The sequence below is a fragment of the Hypanus sabinus genome, chromosome 24 (assembly GCF_030144855.1).
Source record: "Hypanus sabinus isolate sHypSab1 chromosome 24, sHypSab1.hap1, whole genome shotgun sequence".
Taxonomy (NCBI): domain Eukaryota; kingdom Metazoa; phylum Chordata; class Chondrichthyes; order Myliobatiformes; family Dasyatidae; genus Hypanus; species Hypanus sabinus.
In genome coordinates this window covers 23,464,516-23,482,630 of record NC_082729.1, presented here as the reverse complement: position 1 = coordinate 23,482,630, position 18,115 = coordinate 23,464,516, and the positions used below count along the sequence as shown (strand labels likewise).

Here is an 18,115-nt window from a genome sequence, read left to right as displayed (position 1 = left end):
CACTGACCGGTGTCTCTCAGTCCCTCTCTCTCAGAGGGAGATCTGTACACTGACCGGTGTCTCTCAGTCCCTCTCTCTCAGAGGGAGATCTGTACACTGACCGGTGTCTCTCAGTCCCTCTCTCTCAGAGGGAGATCTGTACACTGACCAGTGTCTCTCAGTCTCCCTCTCTCTCTGGGGGAGATCAGTACACTGACCGGTGACTCTCAGTACCTCTCTCTCTGGGGGAGATCAGTACACTGACCGGTGTCTCTCAGTCCCTCTCTCTCAGGGGCAGATCTGTACACTGACCGGTGTCTGTCAGTCCCTCTCTTTCTGGGGGGGATCTGTACACTGACCGGTGTCTCTCAGTCCCTCTCTCTCAGGGGGAGATCTGTACACTGACCGGTGTCTCTTAGTCCCTCTCTCTCAGGGGGAGTTCTATACACTGACCGGTGTCTCTTACTCCCTCTCTCTCAGGGGGAGATCAGTACACTGACCGGTGTCTCTCAGTCCCTCTCTCTCTTGGGGGGGATCTGTACACTGACCGGTGTCTCTCAGTCCCTCTCTCTCTCAGGGGGAGATCTGTACACTGACCGGTGTCTCTCAGTCCCTCTCTCTCTGAGGGAGTTCTGTTCACTGACCGGTGTCTCTCAGTCCCTCTCTCTCAGGGGGAGATCTGTACACTGCCCGGTGTCTCTCATTCCCTCTCTCTCTGAGGGAGATCTGTACACTGACCGGTGTCTCTCAGTCCCTCTCTCTCAGAGGGAGATCTGTACACTGACCGGTGTCTCTCAGTCCCTCTCTCTCAGGGGAGATCTGTACACTGACCGGTGTCTCTCAGTCCCTCTCTCTCAGAGGGAGATCTGTACACTGACCGGTGTCTCTCAGTCCCTCTCTCTCAGAGGGAGATCTGTACACTGACCGGTGTCTCTCAGTCCCTCTCTCTCAGGGGGAGATCTGTACACTGACCGGTGTCTCTCAGTCCCTCTCTCTCAGAGGGAGATCTGTACACTGACCGGTGTCTCTCAGTCCCTCTCTCTCAGGGGAGATCTGTACACTGACCGGTGTCTCTCAGTCCCTCTCTCTCAGGGGGAGATCTGTACACTGACCCGTGTCTCTCAGTCCCTCTCTCTCAGGGGGGAGATCTGTACACTGACCGGTGTCTCTCAGTCCCTCTCTCTCAGGGGGGAGATCTGTACACTGACCGGTGTCTCTCAGTCCCTCTCTCTCAGGGGAGATCTGTACACTGACCGGTGTCTCTCAGTCCCTCTCTCTCAGGGTGAGATCTGTACACGTGCTGGGATAAGGAAACAAAGGGGACAAGTCCCGGGAATGTTCAATTAATATTTCAGAGGATTTTCACAGATTCCAAGAAGCACCAGATTAAATTTACGGAAGAGTAGTTGTCAGAATACAACATGGAGTTAGCAGCCAGTTTGCTTTTCCCAGATAAGGTTTATTACAATAACAAATTAAATCGGCTTTTCTCCTGCCCGGGTCACGTCTGGTGACCTTGGGAGGAGTTAATAGTTCCCGCAGACGGTTATTCCCACTCCAGTTGGTTTTCCAACTCGGCAAGGGACCATGGGCTTGCACTTCACCGGAAGCAGGATTGCACCAGGAGTCTCTGCACTGTGCACAGTGCCAGTCTCTACCCTACTGGGATCAGCGTGTGCACAGTTCCCTTCTCCTCCTAATACTCCACTCGAGCCTCCGTATCGCACCAGGCGTGTCACGTACAGTCCCAGTCCCTGTATCCTGCTGGGAATAGCGTCACAGTTCCACTCTTCACATCATCCTCAGTTCCAGTCTCCGTGTCAACCCGGGATTATCTGCGCGTTCCCAGTCTCCATATCCCATTGGGAATATCCTGTGCAGTTTTAGACTCCATAGCTGGCAGGGAATACCTCACACAGTTCCAGTCTGTGTCCCATCAGGAATATCAAACTTTGTTCCCTTCTCATCCACCAGCATTATCAGGCTTAGTTCTGCGAATCTTAGGTATCGTTCCGGTCTCCATATCCTGCATGGAATACCGTGCATGGTTCCTTTCTCCATATCCCGCATGGAATACCGTGCATCGTTCCGGTCTCCATATCCTGCATGGAATACCATGCATGGTTCCAGATTCCATATCCCGCATGGAATACCGTGCATGGTTCCTTTCTCCATATCCCGCATGGAATACCGTGCATGGTTCCTTTCTCCATATCCCGCATGGAATGCCGAGCATCGTTCCGGTCTCCATATCCCGCATGGAATACCGTGCATGGTTCCTTTCTCCATATCCCGCATGGAATGCCGTGCATCGTTCCGGTTTCCATATCCCTCATGGAATACCGTGCATGGTTCCGGACTCCATATCCCTCATGGAATACCGTGCATGGTTCCGGACTCCATATCCCTCATGGAATACCGTGCATGGTTCCGGACTCCATATCCCACATGGAATACCGTGCATCGTTCCGGTCTCCATATCCTGCATGGAATACCATGCATGGTTCCAGATTCCATATCCCGCATGGAATACCGTGCATGGTTCCTTTCTCCATATCCCGCATCCCATCGAGCTCCATACCCCATCGAGCACCACAGACCCGCCTGATGCCTCTCCGGGTGGGGGGGGGGCAGCAGAAGAGGCTTGTCGAAGGGTTCCTCTGGCCTTGGTGTCCTTCCGACGAGATTCACCACCATTTTGGAGAGGAGTATGAGGGGCGGGTACAGGGCGTATCCCATTTGGAGTGGGAGGAAGGGGTGTGCATGAGGTCGGGTCCAGTAGGATGGGCAGAAGGGCCAGTCTTCTTTCTCTTTCTCTCAAGGGTTGTCGACAGGGGGCTTTGCTGCAGTTTGCAGGGGGCAGAGGAGGTGAATTAGTTCAACTATAGTGTGGAGCCCCCTCCCATAGCGCAGCGCTCCCCCCTCCTCATCCACCCCACAGTGTGGTGCTCCCTCCCCCGGCACAGAGCTCCCTCCTCATCGATCACCCACCACGACGCTGCCTCTTCATCCTCCCCTCCCGCAGCACGAGGCTCCCTCTCTCCACCCCCTCCCAGCACCAAGCTCCCTCCTCGTTGTCAAGCCATAGCGCGAGGCTCCCTCCTCTCCGCCCCTCCCCAGCGTGGTGTTTGAGGTTAGGGACAATTCTCACCGGCTTCCGGACTCTCCGGGCAAAACACTGGCCTGAGGAGGTAGAGATTGTGGGTGAAGATGAACATCGCAACGAGGCTGAGGATCTGCAAAAGGAGGGAGGGATGGGGGTGGGGGTTTGCAAAAGAGGGAAGGGAAGAGAAGAGGGGTGCAGAGAGTGTGAAACGGGGATCAGAGGGAGAGAGGAGGTGGCGAAGAGAGTATGCAGGCAGGGGAGGAAGGGGAGAGAGAAAGAGGACAGGAGGGGGAGAGTGAAGAGATGTGAAAATGGGAATAGACACAAAAAGGAGGGGGGTAAGTGAGAGAGGGAGGGAAATCGAGCAATAAGAAGAGGTCGCCAGGTGGGGAGGAGAGCGGGAGGATTACATCGCAAACAAGAAGAAAAGCTGTCAGTCTGTTGGGGTCGTCTGCAGTGCCCGGTCCCAGTGTGGCGTCCTATAACATCGGTGGTGTAGACTGGGAGACTAGTTCTCCAAGCACCTAAGCCCTGTCCACCAGAGAAAGCAGGATCCCCCAGTGGCCACCCATTTTAATTCCACTTCCCATCCTGATGTCAGTCCACGGCCGCCTCTACTGTGGCAATAAGGCCGCACTCAGGTTGGAGGAAAACCACCTTCTATTCCGTCTGGAATAGAACATTGACTTCTCTAACTTCTGGTAGTGCCCCCACATTCCCCATTCCCATTTCCCTCGCTCACCTCCTCTCCTTGCCTGCCCATCACCTCCCCCCTGGTGCTCCCCCCTTCCCTTTGTTTCATGCCCTTCTGTCCTCTCCTATCAGACTCCCCCTTTCTCCAGCTCTGTATCTCTCTCACCAATCAACTTACCAGCTCTTTACTTCACTCCTCCCCTCCTGGTTTCACCTCCCACCTCGTGTCTCTCCCACTCCCCCCACCCTTTAAATCTACTCCTCATCACTTTTTCTCCAGTCCTGAAGGGTCTCGGCTGGAAACGTCGACTGTACTCTTTTCCACGGATGCTGCCTGGCTCGCTGAGTTCCTCCAGCGTGTTTAGAGGACTGCATCAGTGTTTTCATCTCCATTGCCTCTGGTCGCGGGCTGGGAGGTGGATAGACCAGCTGACCTAGCGACTGCCCCATCCCATTGCTCCCCCTCTCTCTCTTTCTCCACCCCCCTCCCAATCTTCTCCCTCTCTGTCCGCACTCACCCCCCCCCCCCAATCCAGGACATCCCTCCGCACACTCACCCCTCCCCACCTCCACCTCGCTGACAACACGTTCGCTTGGGGACAGCCCACCCAGTGACTCCATGGGCACTCACCAGTCCGGCTGCGTTCCCAGACATTCCATACGAGATGGAAATGACCAGATAGATAATGGCGGCGCCCGTACACCGGAACACGTCCTGTGGGACAGGAAAGGTGGGGGGGTCTCGTTAACGGGTGACCCAAACCGCGTACCATCTACGAGGGTCTGGGCATGGCGCGGCGGAACGGGGGGACTTGAGGTTCGCGTCCATAGATTCCTCAAATTTGAAGCGCAAGTTGAGGGGGTAGTTGAGGAAGCATTGGCCCTCGTTAGTCGAGGGATTGGGTTCTGGAGCCACAAGGCTGGCTGGGTGAGTGGGGCTGCAGCAACAACCTGGCACTCAACGTCAGTCGGACCAAAGAACCAATTGTGGACTTCAGGAAGAGGAAGACCAGTCCTCATCGAGGGGATCAGAAGCGGGATGGGTGACCAATTTCAAGTTTCTGAGTGCCAGCATCTCAGAGGATCTCTCCTGGGCCCATTGTATCGATGCCATTACAGAGAGGCCTATTCCATTACAGGAGATCTGGTATGTCAGCAAGGCCACTCGCTCATTTCTACAGATGTACCGGTTGTATCACCGTCTGGTCTGGGGGAGGGCACTGCGCATGTCCAGGGAAAAGCTGCTGAAAAATGTGAAGTCAGCTCCATCGTGGGCACAGGCCTCCCCAGCGTTCAGGGCACCTTAAAGGAGCGATGGCTCAAATAGACGGCATCCATCATTAAGCACCCCCCCCCCAAACACCCAGGACGTGCCCTCTTCTCATTGCTAACATCAGGTAGGAGGTACAGAAGCCTGAAGGCACACACTCAACGATTCAGAAACAGCTTCTTCCCCTCTGCCATCCGATTCCTGAATGGACACTGAACCCATGAACCTCACTCACAAAATGCTGGAGGAAGCATCTATGGAAAAAGATAATACAGTTGAGGGTTCCTCCACCATCAACACTGCCCTCAACTGCATCTCCTCCATTTCACATCCTCCACCATCAACGCTGCCCTCAACTGCACCTCCTCCATTTCACATCCTCCACCATCAACGCTGCCCTCAACTGCATCTCCTCCATTTCACATCCTCCACCATCAACGCTGCCCTCAACTGCACCTCCTCCATTTCACATCCTCCACCATCAACGCTGCCCTCAACTGCATCTCCTCCATTTCACATCCTCCACCATCAACGCTGCCCTCAACTGCACCTCCTCCATTTCACATCCTCCACCATCAACGCTGTCCTCAACCGCATCTCCTGCATTTGACATCCTCCATCAACGCTGCCCTCAACTGCACTTCTTTTATTACACACGTCCATACTCACCCCATTCTACCACCACGCTACCAGGATAGGGTCCCTCGTCTTCACCTACCACCCCACCAGCCTCCGCGTCCTGCACACAATTCTGCCAACTCTAGCTGCATCCCGCCACCAAAAACATCTTTGCACCCCACCTCACTTTCTGCTTTCTCCGCAGGGATCGCTTCCTACACGACTCCCTTGTCCACTCATCCCTCCCCACCGATCTCCCTCCTGGCACTTGCAAGTGGAACAAGTGCTTCACCTGCCCCTTCACCTCCCCCCTCACTACCATTCAGGGCCTCAAGCAGGAGAACCTTCACCGGACTTCATCTGTGAGTCTGTTGGGGTCATTTGCTATGTTCGGTGCTCCCGGTGTGGCCTCCGGTGTGACCCGACGTAAACGGGGAGACTGCTTTGCTGAGCACCTACACTCGCCCACCAGAACAAGCGGAATCTCCCAGTCCCACCCATTTAAATTCTACTTCCCATTCCCGATCCGATATGTCCATCCATGGTCTCCTGCGCTGTCGGGATGAGGCCACACTCCTGTTGGAGGAACAACACCGATTTCTCTAACTTCCGTAATGTCTCCCACCACTACCCGCCCCCCTTCACTATTTCCCATCCCCTTGTCCCTCTCACACGTTATCTCCCCATGGTGCTCCTCCCCCCCACTTCTTTCTTCCATGGCCTCTGTCTCTTTCACCAATCAAATTCCCAGCTCTTCGCTTCATCCCTCCCCCTCCAAGTTTCATCCCTCCTACCGCCTGGCGTTTCTCACTCTCCTCCCCGCCCCCCACCTTTCAAATCTACCCCTCAGCGTTTTTTCGCCAGTCTCACCAAAAGCATCGACTGTACACTTTTCCATGGACCCTGCCCGGCCTGCAGAGTTCCTCCAGCATTTTGTGTGCGTGTGGTGCTCCGATTTCCAGCATCTGCAGACTTTCTCTTGTTTATGAACACAACCTCACCACTTTTTCTCTCTCTTTGCACTACTTATTTTAACAAAAACTACCTACTTACTATAATTACGTTTAAATTACGATGCATTTTGTGGTGTGGCAAATTTCAGGACATGTGCCAGTGATATTAAACGTAATTCTGATTCTGACTCAGCTCTGTAAAACTCTGGTCAGACCACACTTTCGGAATCAGGGTTATTTTCACTGACATAGAGTCATGGAAGGCGAAAGCACAGAAATGAGCCCTTCGGCCCATCCAGTCCATGCCGAACCATTTGAACTGCCTTACGTTGTGAAACTTGTCCTGCGGCAGCCGTAGAGTGCAATACTTAAAAAATTTACTGTAAGTTAATGCTGCAAAAGGAAAGTAGCAAGGTAGTATTCATGGATTGTTCAGAAATCTGGTGGTGGAGGGGAAGAAGTTGTTCTTAAATCACTGAGTGGGTGCCTTCAGGCTCCTGTACCTCCTCCCTCCAGGGAGTAAAGGGAAGAGGGAGTGTGTACGGTATGGAGATCTTTCGTGGTGGATGTCACCTTCTTGAGGCAGCACCTGTTGAAGAGGTCCTCGATGGTGGGAGGGTTGTGCCCTTGGGAGAGTTGGATACCCTGTCTGGAGCTTACTGTGGTCCTGTGCACTGGAGCCTCCAAACCCAGACCGTGAGGCAAGCAGTCAGAACGCCCTCCACCGTACATCGAAAGAAACTCGTCAGTCTTACGGGATGCTTGCTCTTATTAGCCAAGGAGGCATCGAGCTCAAAGGTCAAGAGGTCGAACCCTGGTCATGGCCGTCCCTCTCGAGGGATGACTTGAGGCTGCAGAAGAGCTTTACCAGGGTGCTGCCAGGTTTAGAGGGTGTGTGCTATCACGAGAGGCTGGACAAACTTGGGGTGTTTTCTCCTGAGCAGTTCGGGCTGAGAGGTTTATGAGAGGCACAGAGCAGAATGGACAGAGGGTATCCGTTTCCTTGAAGTGCCTAATACCAGAGGGCATGAATTGAAGGCGAGAGGGGGTAGGTTCAAAGGGGATGTGAGGGGTAAGTTTTGTTTTACTCAGAGAACGATGGATGCCTGGAATTCTTCTTCCATCGATTTTGATGTTGACTGAGGCCTGGGCAGGGTTGTATGGGAGACCAGCGGTTGTCAGTGCTGCAAGTCTCCCCTCTCCACGCCACCGATGTTGTCCAAGGGAAGGGCACTAGGACCCAAGCGGCTTGGCACCGGTGTCGTCGCAGAGCAATGTGTAGTTAAGTGCCTTGCTCAGGGACACAACACGCCGTCTCAGCTGAGGCTCAAACTAGCGACATTCGAATGAGCTCCTGGCTGTGAGGAAGTTGGAGGATTATGGACGTGGTGTAGATTGGAGGGATTAGCTTTTGTTTTTTTAAACTTTTCAGATGGTTTGGCACAACATTGTGGGCCGAATGGCCTGTTCCGTATGACTTGCTGAATCTCCTTAAACTTCGGAGGATGTCAAGGCACTGACACACTGTGCTGGGCCCAGGATACATCACACTCCCCCAGCTCAGAAACAGGCCCTTCGGCCCAACTGGACCGTGCTGGCCCCAGTTCCCCTCCAAGCGTGAGGCAGTACTTCAAGTTAGGAGTCTAAGGAGATTTGGCACGTCAGGGTCCCCCATCATTGAGAGGTGTTGCATCGATGCAGGCACAGCTACGGTTATACTTCATCAGGAGTTTTAGATTTGGTATTTCACCTAAAACAGTCTCAAATTTCCACAGATGTACTGCGGAGAGCTTCAAACTGGCTGCATCGCCATCTGGTACAGGGGGGGGGGGTGGGGGAGATTAAAATAAGCTGCAGAGAGTTGTAAAATTAGTCATCTCCATCGTGGGCTCTGTCCTCCGTGGTAACCAGGACACCTTCAGGGAACGATGTCCATCATTACGGATCCTTATCACCCAGGACATGCCCATTTCTCATTTCTGCCATCAGGGAGGAGGTACAGGAGCCTGAAGACACACACTCAACCATTCAAGAACAGGTTCTTCCCCTCTGCCATCTGATTTCTGAACAGTCCGTGGACTAGATCTCGCCTTTCCGTTTTTGCCCAATTTACTTAATTATAACTTACAGTAACTTGCTCTGCCTGCACTGTCCCGATGCCACGAGACAACAAACGCCAGGACACGCGTCAGCGACAGGAAACCCAGTTCCAATCCTGATTTTTGACTCATCCATTTCAAAGTGCAAAGTAAACTTCATCACCAAAGTACGTATACGCCACCATATACAACCCTGCCCCTGACAAGTTGCATCTCTGTCTGGTATGGGAGCAGTCAAGCATCGGACTGGAAGTCCCGACAAAGGATTGTGAGAACGGCTGAGAGGATCACAGGCGTCTCCCCACCGTCCGTCAGGGACATTTATCAGTATCGCTGCATACGCAGAGCCCTTAGTGTTATTAAGGATCCCACCCACCCATCCAGCATCCTCTTGGACTTCCTACCGCCAGGCAGGTGACTCTGATGCATAACGACAAGACTATCAGGACAGACTCGAGGAAATCTGCAGATGCTGGAAATTCAAACAACACACACAAAATGATGGTGGAACACAGCAGGGCAGGCAACATCTGTAGGGAGAAACACTGTCTACGTTTCGGGCCGAGACCCTTCGTCAGGACAGAATTGCAAACATTTTCTTCCCTCAGCCCATTAGGCTGCTGAACTCCCTGCCACATTCAAAGTGTCACCGGGTAATTTGTGCTGTTCTACAATTTTTATGCAGTCTACTTTGTTTATTTATGCGTAATTCATCTGTAGATTTAACTTTATTTTCCTAAATTACTGTGTGTTTTGTGAGGTACTGTGTTTTACACCCTGGTCTGGAGAAACGGTGTCTCGTTTGACGGTGTACGTGTATGTAGTTAAATGACTATAAACCTGACTTGACAATTCATTTTCCTGTGAGCAGACTCAGCAGATCTACAGAACAGTAACTATAACAGGATCAGTGAAAGATCAACCAGAGGGCAGAAGACAACAAACTGTGCAAATGCAAATATAAATAAATAGCAGTAAATAATGAGAACATGAGATAAAGAGCCCTTAAAGTGAGGTCATTGGTTGTGGGAACATCTCAATAGATGAGTGTAATTATCCTCTTTTGTTCAGGAGCCTGATGGGTGAGGGGTAGTAACTGTTCTTGAACCTGGTGGTGTGGGTCCTGAGGCTTGCAGTGTGTGCAGAGCATGGCCTGGGTGGTGAGGTCTCTGATGGGGGCTGCTTTCCTACGTCTCATGTCGATGTGCTCACTGGTTGGGAGGGCTTTACCCATGATGTTCTGGGCCCAATCCACTTGCCATCGGGAGGGCTTTCCGTTCAAAGGCATTGGCGCCTCCATACCAGACTGTGCTGCAGCCAGTCAATATACCCCCCCCCCCACCACACATCCACAGACGCCTGACAAAGTTTCAGATCTTGTACCGACTCCTGAGGAAGTAGAGGCTGTGCCGTGGTGTTTTCGCCGGGCCCAGGACAGCCTATCGAAGAGACTCTTAGGTAGGCACATGGATGGGAAGGGTTAGATTGATCTTGGAGCAAGATCACAGGAAACAGAAGCAAAATTAGTCCAGTGGCCCATCGGGTCTGCTCTGCTATTCCATCATAGCTAATTTACTACCCCTCTCAACCCCATTTTCCTGCCTTCTCCCTGTAACCTTTGGCACCAATGACCTGGCCTCCACAGCGGACTGTGGCAATGAATTCCACAGATTCACTGCCCTCTGGCTAAAGAAATGCCTCCTCAGCTCTGCTCCAAAGGGGGTGACTTGACCTCTTGACTTCTCACCTCTGCAAGATGGGGTGGGCAGAGAGGCCTGTGCAGTGCAGTGGAGACTCAATGGCCACTTTATTGGGTTCAGGCGTGGATTTCTGCTGCTGTGGCCCGTCCACGGTTCAACGGTTGTGCGTCCAGAGATGCTCTCTTCTGCACAGCGCTGCTGGAACGCGTGGTTGGTTGAGCTCCTGTCAGCTTGAACCAGATTGGCCGTTCTCCTCTGACCTCTCTCATTAACGAGGCGTTTTCACTCACAGAATGGCCAATTGGATTGTTTTTTGTTTTTCGCACCATTTCCTGTAAACTCCAGAGACTGCTGTGTGTGAAAATCCCAGGGGATCAGCAGTTTCTGAGATACTCAAACCACCCCATCTGGCACCGGCAATCATTCTACAGTCAAGGTCACTTCGATCACATTCCTTCCCCTTCTGATGTTTGGTCTGAACCTTTTGACCACGTCGGCATGCTCTTACACATTGAGTTGCTGCCACGTGATTGGCTGATGAGCTATTAGCAATAATGAAGTGGGTGAATGTTTGCCCGAAACAACCCTGAACGTGGAGTTGGTCTCACTTACCGTCCAAGCCCAGTTGAAGGAGATGATGGTCTGGTCGTAGCGGTTGAGGTAAACCCAGTAGAAGGTTCCGGCAAACACCAGCTCGATGACGGCACAGACCACGTAGGCGCCTTGCGGCGAGGCCAGAAAGAAGATTGCAAGGCCCAGGCTAAAGACCTACCGGTGGGCGGAGAGAGGAACAGATTGCCTCGGGATGCAGAGGGGAAGGGTAACACAGCGCACGAACAGGCCCTTCAGCCCATCTGTTCCATGCCAACCAGGAGTCTCATACCCCACCAAACCTTTCCTATTTATGTACCTGTCCAGGTCTCCTTTAAATGTTGTTCACGTACCCACCTCAACCACTTCCTCTGGCAGCTCGTCCCACAGACGGACCACCCTCTGAGTGAAAAAGATTCCTCACAGGTCCCCTTTCATCTTTAACCTGTGCCTTCTAGTTGTGGACTCCCCTCCTCCCGGGGAAAAAGACCATGACCATCCACCTTTCTGCCTTTGTGGTCACTCTCAGCCTCCGTTATTCCTGGGAAAACAGTCCCCAGGAGAGAGGAGGTCCCTCCCCCCTCCCTCTCCCCTCCCCGTGCCCTACCCCTACCCCCTCACACTCCCCCTCTGTCTCCCACCCTTTACCCTCGTCTTCCCACTCATTCTCTCGCTCTCCTCCTCTCTCTCTCTCTGCCTTACCCTCTCTCTCCTCCTCTCCCTCTCTTTTACCCCCGCTCCCCTGAGAAGGTGCATCTGCTGCTCCTACCATCTCCAGCAGGAGGATTTTGCCCTGGCCGCTGGCGGAGAATGCTCCCAGCTGTGCCCAGGTCAGGGAGGAGGCCCGCGTCCCGTTGTCGAGTGGTGCGGGCATGATGCCGGGGGCCGAGAGGGTGCAGACCCTCACTCTCTGCTCCACGCCGACCTCAGCCCCGCTTCCGGGGCAGAATAGGAAGCAGAGCTGTGCTCGCTGAGGTCGTGCATGGCCCCACCTCGTTGTGGGAGGTGGAGGAGGAGTGAGAGGCCCCAAGGGATCTCTCTGCTGCAGGAGGGGAAGGAGGGAGGGGCCTCGATGCATATCTGAAGTCAAGTCACTTCTTATTGTCATTTCAACCATAACACAGTACACAGTAAAAATGAGACAATGTTTTTCAGGACCATGAAACAACACAAAAGCTAGACTGAACTACGAAAAACAACATGGAAAGAAACTACACTAGACTACAGACCTACCCAGGACTGCATAAAGTGCAGGACAATAGGCATAGTAGAGGGCAGTAAGGTCTGAATATTGAGGAGTCTGATGGCTTGGGGGAGGAACTGTATCTGCGCTATGGGAGGGTAGGGAGGAGGAAGAGACCCTTAAAGATTTCTGTGCTGCGGGGGGAGGGCCCTGAAGGATCTCTGCGCTACATTGTGGGAAGAGCACAGCAAGGGATCTCCGTGCTGTGTTTGGGGGGGGGGGGGGGGGGGTCGCTAAGGGAGTTCATGAATGGCTGCCAAGGAAGATCTCCCGTCCTATGTTCGTCGGGGAGTATCTGTGCTGGGAAACACTCTCCCTCCTCCAGGGCTCTCAGTCCTATAAAATCCCCTCTTTCACTCTCCACTCTTCTTCCTCATTACCCCCTGCACCCCTCTTATCCCTTACTCCCCTCTCCTGCCTCCTCCTCATCCCCCTCAATTTCCCCATCTCCCTTCCCATTCCCACCCTCCTTTGCCCATCTCCCCTTTCCCTCCACCCCTCCCGTCACCCTTTCCCCTGTCCGTCTCCCTCACCTCACCTTCCCCACTCAAACATCTCACCATTCAATCTCCTCCCCTTCCCCCCTCATTCCCACCCCCACAGTCAAGGTGTCCTCGAGGGTGCAGGGGGGTGAAGGAGCTGACTGTGTTTACAAGTCTCTGCGGCCCCTTGTGATCCTGCGCTGTGCCCCCGCCCCCAGCCGGTCAGAACGCTGTGCTGTGGAAATCTGTGAGAGTGTTTGCTGGGTTACCGAGCCTCCCCAAACTCCCAGTGAAATCCAGCAGCCTCCTGCATCAATAGGTCGGGCCCAGGATAGATCCCGAGGAGTTGACACCCAGGAAGTCTGTCGCTGATCCCTCAAGGTGTGTGTGTGAGTCTGTGTGTATGTGTCTGTGTGTGTGTATGTCTGTCTGTGTGTATGTCTGTCTGTGTGTCTGTGTGTGTGTCTGTGTGTGTGTGTGTCTGTCTGTGTGTGTGTCTGTCTGTGTGTGTGTGTGTGTCTGTGTGTGTGTGTGTCTGTCTGTGTCTGTGTGTGTGTGTGTCTGTCTGTGTGTGTGTGTGTGTCTGTGTGTGTGTCTGTCTGTGTCTGTGTGTGTGTCTGTCTGTGTGTGTGTGTCTGTCTGTGTGTGTGTGTGTGTGTCTGTGTGTGTGTCTGTGTGTGTGTGTGTGTCTGTGTGTGTGTGTGTCTGTGTGTGTGAGTGTGTGTGTGTATGTGTCTGTGTGTGTGTATGTCTGTGTGTGTGTGTGTCTGTGTGAGTGTGTGTGTCTGTGTGTGTGTGTGTGAGTGTGTGTGTGTGTATGTGTCTGTATGTGTGTGTCTGTGTGTGTGTGTGTCTGTGTGTGTGAGTGTGTGTGTGTATGTGTCTGTGTGTGTGTGTGTCTGTGTGTGTGAGTGTGTGTGTCTGTGTGTGTGTGTGTATGTCTGTGTGTGTGTGTCTGTCTGTGTCTGCGTGAGTATGTGTCTGTGCGTGTCTGTGTGTGTGCGTCTGTCTGTCTCTGCGTCTGTCTGTGTGTGTGTGTGTCTGTGTGCGTGAGTGTGTGTGTGTCTCTGTGTGTCTGTGTGTGCGTGTCTGTCTCTGTGTGTCTGTGTGTGCGTGCGTGTCTGTGTGTGCGTGAGTGTGTGTGTCTGTCTCTGTGTGTCTGTATGTGTGCGTGTCTGTCTGTGTGTGTGTGCGTGTGTGTGTATGTGTCTGTGTGTGTGTGTCTGTCTGTCTCTGCGTCTGTCTGTGTGTCTGTCTGTGTGTGCGTGAGTGAGTGTGTGTGTGTCTGTCTCTGTGTGTCTGTATGTGTGTGTGTCTGTGTGTGTGTGTGTGTGTCTGTGTGTGCGTGAGTGTGTGTGTATGTGTCTGTCTGTCTGTGTGTGTCTTTGTGTGCATGAGTGTGTGTCTGTCTCTGTGTGCGTGAGTGTGTGTGTGTCTGTCTCTGTGTGTCTGTGTATGTGTGCATGTCTGTGTGTGTGTGTGTGTGTGTGTCTGGCTGTGTGTGTGTGAGTGAGTGAGTGTGAGTGTGTCTGTCTCTGTGTGCGTGAGTGTGTGTGTGTCTGTCTGTCTCTGTGTGTGAGTGTGTGTGTGTGTCTGTGTGTGTGTCTCTCTGTGTGTGAGTGTGTGTGCGTGAGTGTGTGTGTGTGTGTCTGTCTCTGTGTGTGAGTGTGTGTGTGTGTGTCTGTCTGTGTGTGTGCATGAGTGTGTGTGTCTCTGTGTGTGAGTGTGTGTGCGTGAGTGTGTGTGTGTGGCTGTCTCTGTGTGTGAGTGTGTGTGTGTGTGAGTGTCTGTGTGTATGCGTGAGTGTGTGTGTGTGTGGCTGTCTGTGTAAGTGTGTGTGTGTGTGTGTGTGTGTGTGTGTTTGGAATGCTGTGCCAGAGAGAGTGGTGACGGCTGGGGCGGGGGGTACAGGTCAAGGGGATTAATATGGATGAGTGGCTGTGTCATGGCCTGGTACAGAAACACCAATGCCTTTGAATGGAGGATCCTGAAAAAGGAAAAAGGTAGCGTACTCAGCCCAGTGAAGCCCTCCCAACCAGCGAGCACGTCTACGTGAAACTCTGCGTCCCTCACCAGAAATCCCCACCATCTCGCTGCTGCCACCAGGTAGAAAGTACAAGGACTCGCACCAGTTTCAAGAACAGTTACTACCCCTCAGCCATCAGCCTCTTGAATACAAGGGGTTAACTACACTTACTCGCCCACCCATCGAGATGTTCCTTCAAACTGATCTCACTTTGAGGACTCTCTATCTCACGCTCTATTTATCTATTACCCTTTATTTATATTTACATTTGTGCAGTTTGTTGTCTTCTGTACTCTGGCTGATCTTTCAATGACTCTGCTGCAGTTCCTATGCTATAGATTTGTTGTGTATCCCCGCGGAGAAATGAATCACATAGTGGTGAGTGGTGACATGCACGTACTATGACAATAAAATTTACTTTGAACTTTGGATCAGTGCCCACTGGGTTAGCGTGGTTGCCCTGGGTGGAAAGGCCTCTTCCATGCATTGAGTTTGCATTGCCATGGGGAAAACATTGTACAGCCTTGCACTCAGCGCCAAAGGATGAGGCAGAAGATCGGGTCGGCATGGATTAGATGGGCTGAAGGGCCTTTTTGGGTGCTGTAATCTATGATTCTAACTTCAAAGGAGCTATTGATTGACTTTAGGAGGATGGGGCAGAGCACGCGGTCTGTCTGTGACAGCGGGGTGGGGTTCATGCTGTTGCAATCATTCCCGAAGGCTCTCTTTCGTCAGGAGTTTGAATAATCAGCAAAAAACTCCTGCAGATCTCCACAGATGCACGGCAGACAGCACCCTGACTAATTGCAGCACCATTTGATATGGAGGTGCCAATATTTCCGGTCCTCTATTTGTTCACTTCTGCCTGACTTGCTGAGTTCCTCCGCATTTTATGCATGCGTGCTGCTTTTGATTTCCAACATCTGCAGAAAATTTCCCTCCCTTTCCCCTCTTCTTCACTCTGCCACCTTATGTCTCCTCCTGGTCCCTTCCCCCTCGGGTCCACTCTCGTCTCCTGTCCGCTTCCTTCCTCTCCAGCCCCTTTACCTTCCCCACCCACCTGGCTTCACCTACCGATGGTTCGATTTAATCTCAGCAAAAGTTTGCAGTTTACCACCCGAAATTCTTCCTCTTCGCAGACATCCGTGAAAACAGAAGAGAACCCCAAAGAATGAATGACAGTAAAATGTTAAACCCCCAAAGTTCCCTTCCCCCCACACACAAACAGCAGCAAAGAATCACCCCTCCCTGACTCCCCCTCTTTTATTTCAGCAGGAGGCATCAGGGCCCACCACCCACCAAGCAAAGCTTCCAAACAGAGACCAGGATCTACCATCCAAACACTGATTGTTCACCCGGCACTTCGACTTGCAGCAGGCCCCCCCCCCTCTCCCCTTCACGAGGGACAGAGGCATCACCTTTCCACAGTGAGAGGGGAGACCAACCCAAGTGCAGCCCGCCCATCACGATGTCCCGGCCTTTCATTCCGAGTTCCCCGACTCGAGAAGCCGCGGCGAACTCTCGCCCATCTCCCCTCAGCCCCGCCTCTTTATCCTGGCGTCTCCCCCCTTCCTTTCCGTCCTGAGGAAGAGTCTCGGTTTATTCGTTTCCACGGGAGCTGCCTCCTCCCGCTCTTCAGTTTTTTGAGATACGGCGCGGAACAGACCCTCGGCCATCCCCCAACTTAATCCCAGCCTCACCACGGGACACTTTACCAATCTTTAGGCCGTGGGAGGAAACCCAGGCGAGAACATACCACCTACTTACAGGCAGCTGTGTGTGTGTTGCTCTGGATTTCCAGTATCTGCACGATTTTGAGTTGGATGATCAGCCTGAATGGCGGTGCAGGCTCGAAGGGCCGAATGGCCTACCCTGCACCTATTTTCCATGTGTTTATAATCCCCTCCACGGACTCTGCCGACGCGTCTCGCTGCCTCTGTAAAGCATAACCAAAGCCCCCACCCACCCCGGACATTCTCTCTTCTTTCCCCCTCCCGTCGGGCCGAAGATACAAAAGCCTGAAGGCCCGTCCCGCCAGGCTCAGGGACAGATGTCATCACTCCTTACACTGACAGCTGAAAGCCCCAACTCCCAATACACTTGTAATGCTTCTGCCTACGCCGAACTTTCCCTGCAACCTCACTCCTCTCGGCTTGAAACGTCCCCTCCGCGGATGCCGACTGACCTGCTGAGTTCCTCCAGCTTATAGTGGGTGTCGCTTTACTCAGAATCAGGTTTAATTTCATCGGCATATGTGTTCTCTTTGCGGCAGCAAAACAATGTTGTAATGTAATATAAATAGTTAAATTCGATAAATAGTACAAGAATAGAAATAAAAAGGTAGTGATGTGTTGCTCACGCGTTCAGTGTCCATTTAGAAATCGGATGGCAGAGGGGAAGAAGCTATTCCTGAATCGTTGAGTGTGTGTCTTCAGGCTCCCGTACCTCCTTCCTGACGGTAGCAATGGGAAGAGGGCATACTGTATGCTGGGTGATGGGGGTCGTTAATGGTGGACGCTGCCTTTCTGAGGCATCGCTCCTTGAAGGTGTCCTCACTCTACGGAGGCCAGTGCCCGTGAGGGAGCTGACTGAGTTTGCAACTCTGCAGCTTACTGTGGAGTAAGAACCCCTACCCCCCATACCAGACGGTGAAACGACCAGTCAGAAAGCACGCCACGGTACACCTGTAGAAAATGTCCAGTGACACACCAAATCTCCGCAAATTCCGAATGAAGTTAGCAGCCGCCCTTGCCCTCTTTAAAGCTACATCCATATGTTAGGTCCGGGCTAGATCCTCAGTGATCCAGGAACCTCACTCTCTCCGCTTCTGATCCGTCTCGGAGGAAGGATCTCTTCCCCGTCTTACTCTTTCTGAAGTTCTGCGTACTGTTTTCCTTTCTGCAACCTCATGACCTACTGGATAGCGTGCACACAGAAGTTCTTTTTTAAAAAGTCTCTCGGTACATGGGACAATAATAAACCGATTTCATTAATATTACATTCAATGCATTGCCAGGGCTGACACGTGGCTTCATATAGGGCGGGGCCAACCCTGCACCGACTGCCCAATCACAACGCAATGTTTCACCCTCAGCCGCCTTCGATTGGTGCGGGCTGCTGCCCATCGCAAGACGGAGGGAGGTTTGATTTCCGCAGCGTACGCGTGGCTCGGGGGACTCCAAAGCAGCAGGACGCTTATTGCTGCGGCCCCTGTCAATCAGAGTCCGAGAGGCGTGCCGGAGTGCGGGAGAGGACGATGCCGCCGCCAGTCAAGTGGTTGAGCGGTGTTCGATTGGCTGATTGGCAGCCATTCACCGCATCCATAAGAGGGCAAGTTAACGCCCAGCATTGAAGT

General features: G+C 52.8%; 1 protein-coding gene across 2 annotated transcripts; it reads right to left on the bottom strand.

The window, feature by feature from the left end:
• Positions 1 to 1,423: 1,423 nt before the first annotated feature.
• Positions 1,424 to 17,715, bottom strand: LOC132380564 (proteolipid protein 2-like). Of its 2 annotated transcripts, none has more exons than XM_059949466.1 (5): positions 17,120 to 17,715; positions 11,031 to 11,186; positions 4,410 to 4,493; positions 3,131 to 3,215; positions 1,424 to 2,822 (listed from the first exon to the last, which is right to left on the bottom strand). In XM_059949466.1, exons 1-5 carry the CDS (start codon positions 17,132 to 17,134, stop codon positions 2,797 to 2,799), a joined length of 366 nt encoding a protein of 121 aa, XP_059805449.1. In that variant the 5' UTR covers positions 17,135 to 17,715; the 3' UTR covers positions 1,424 to 2,796. The 2 variants fall into 2 exon arrangements, with proteins under 2 accessions (XP_059805449.1, XP_059805448.1); XM_059949465.1 differs by lacking the exon at positions 17,120 to 17,715 and adding an exon at positions 11,779 to 12,454.
• Positions 17,716 to 18,115: the final 400 nt, after the last annotated feature.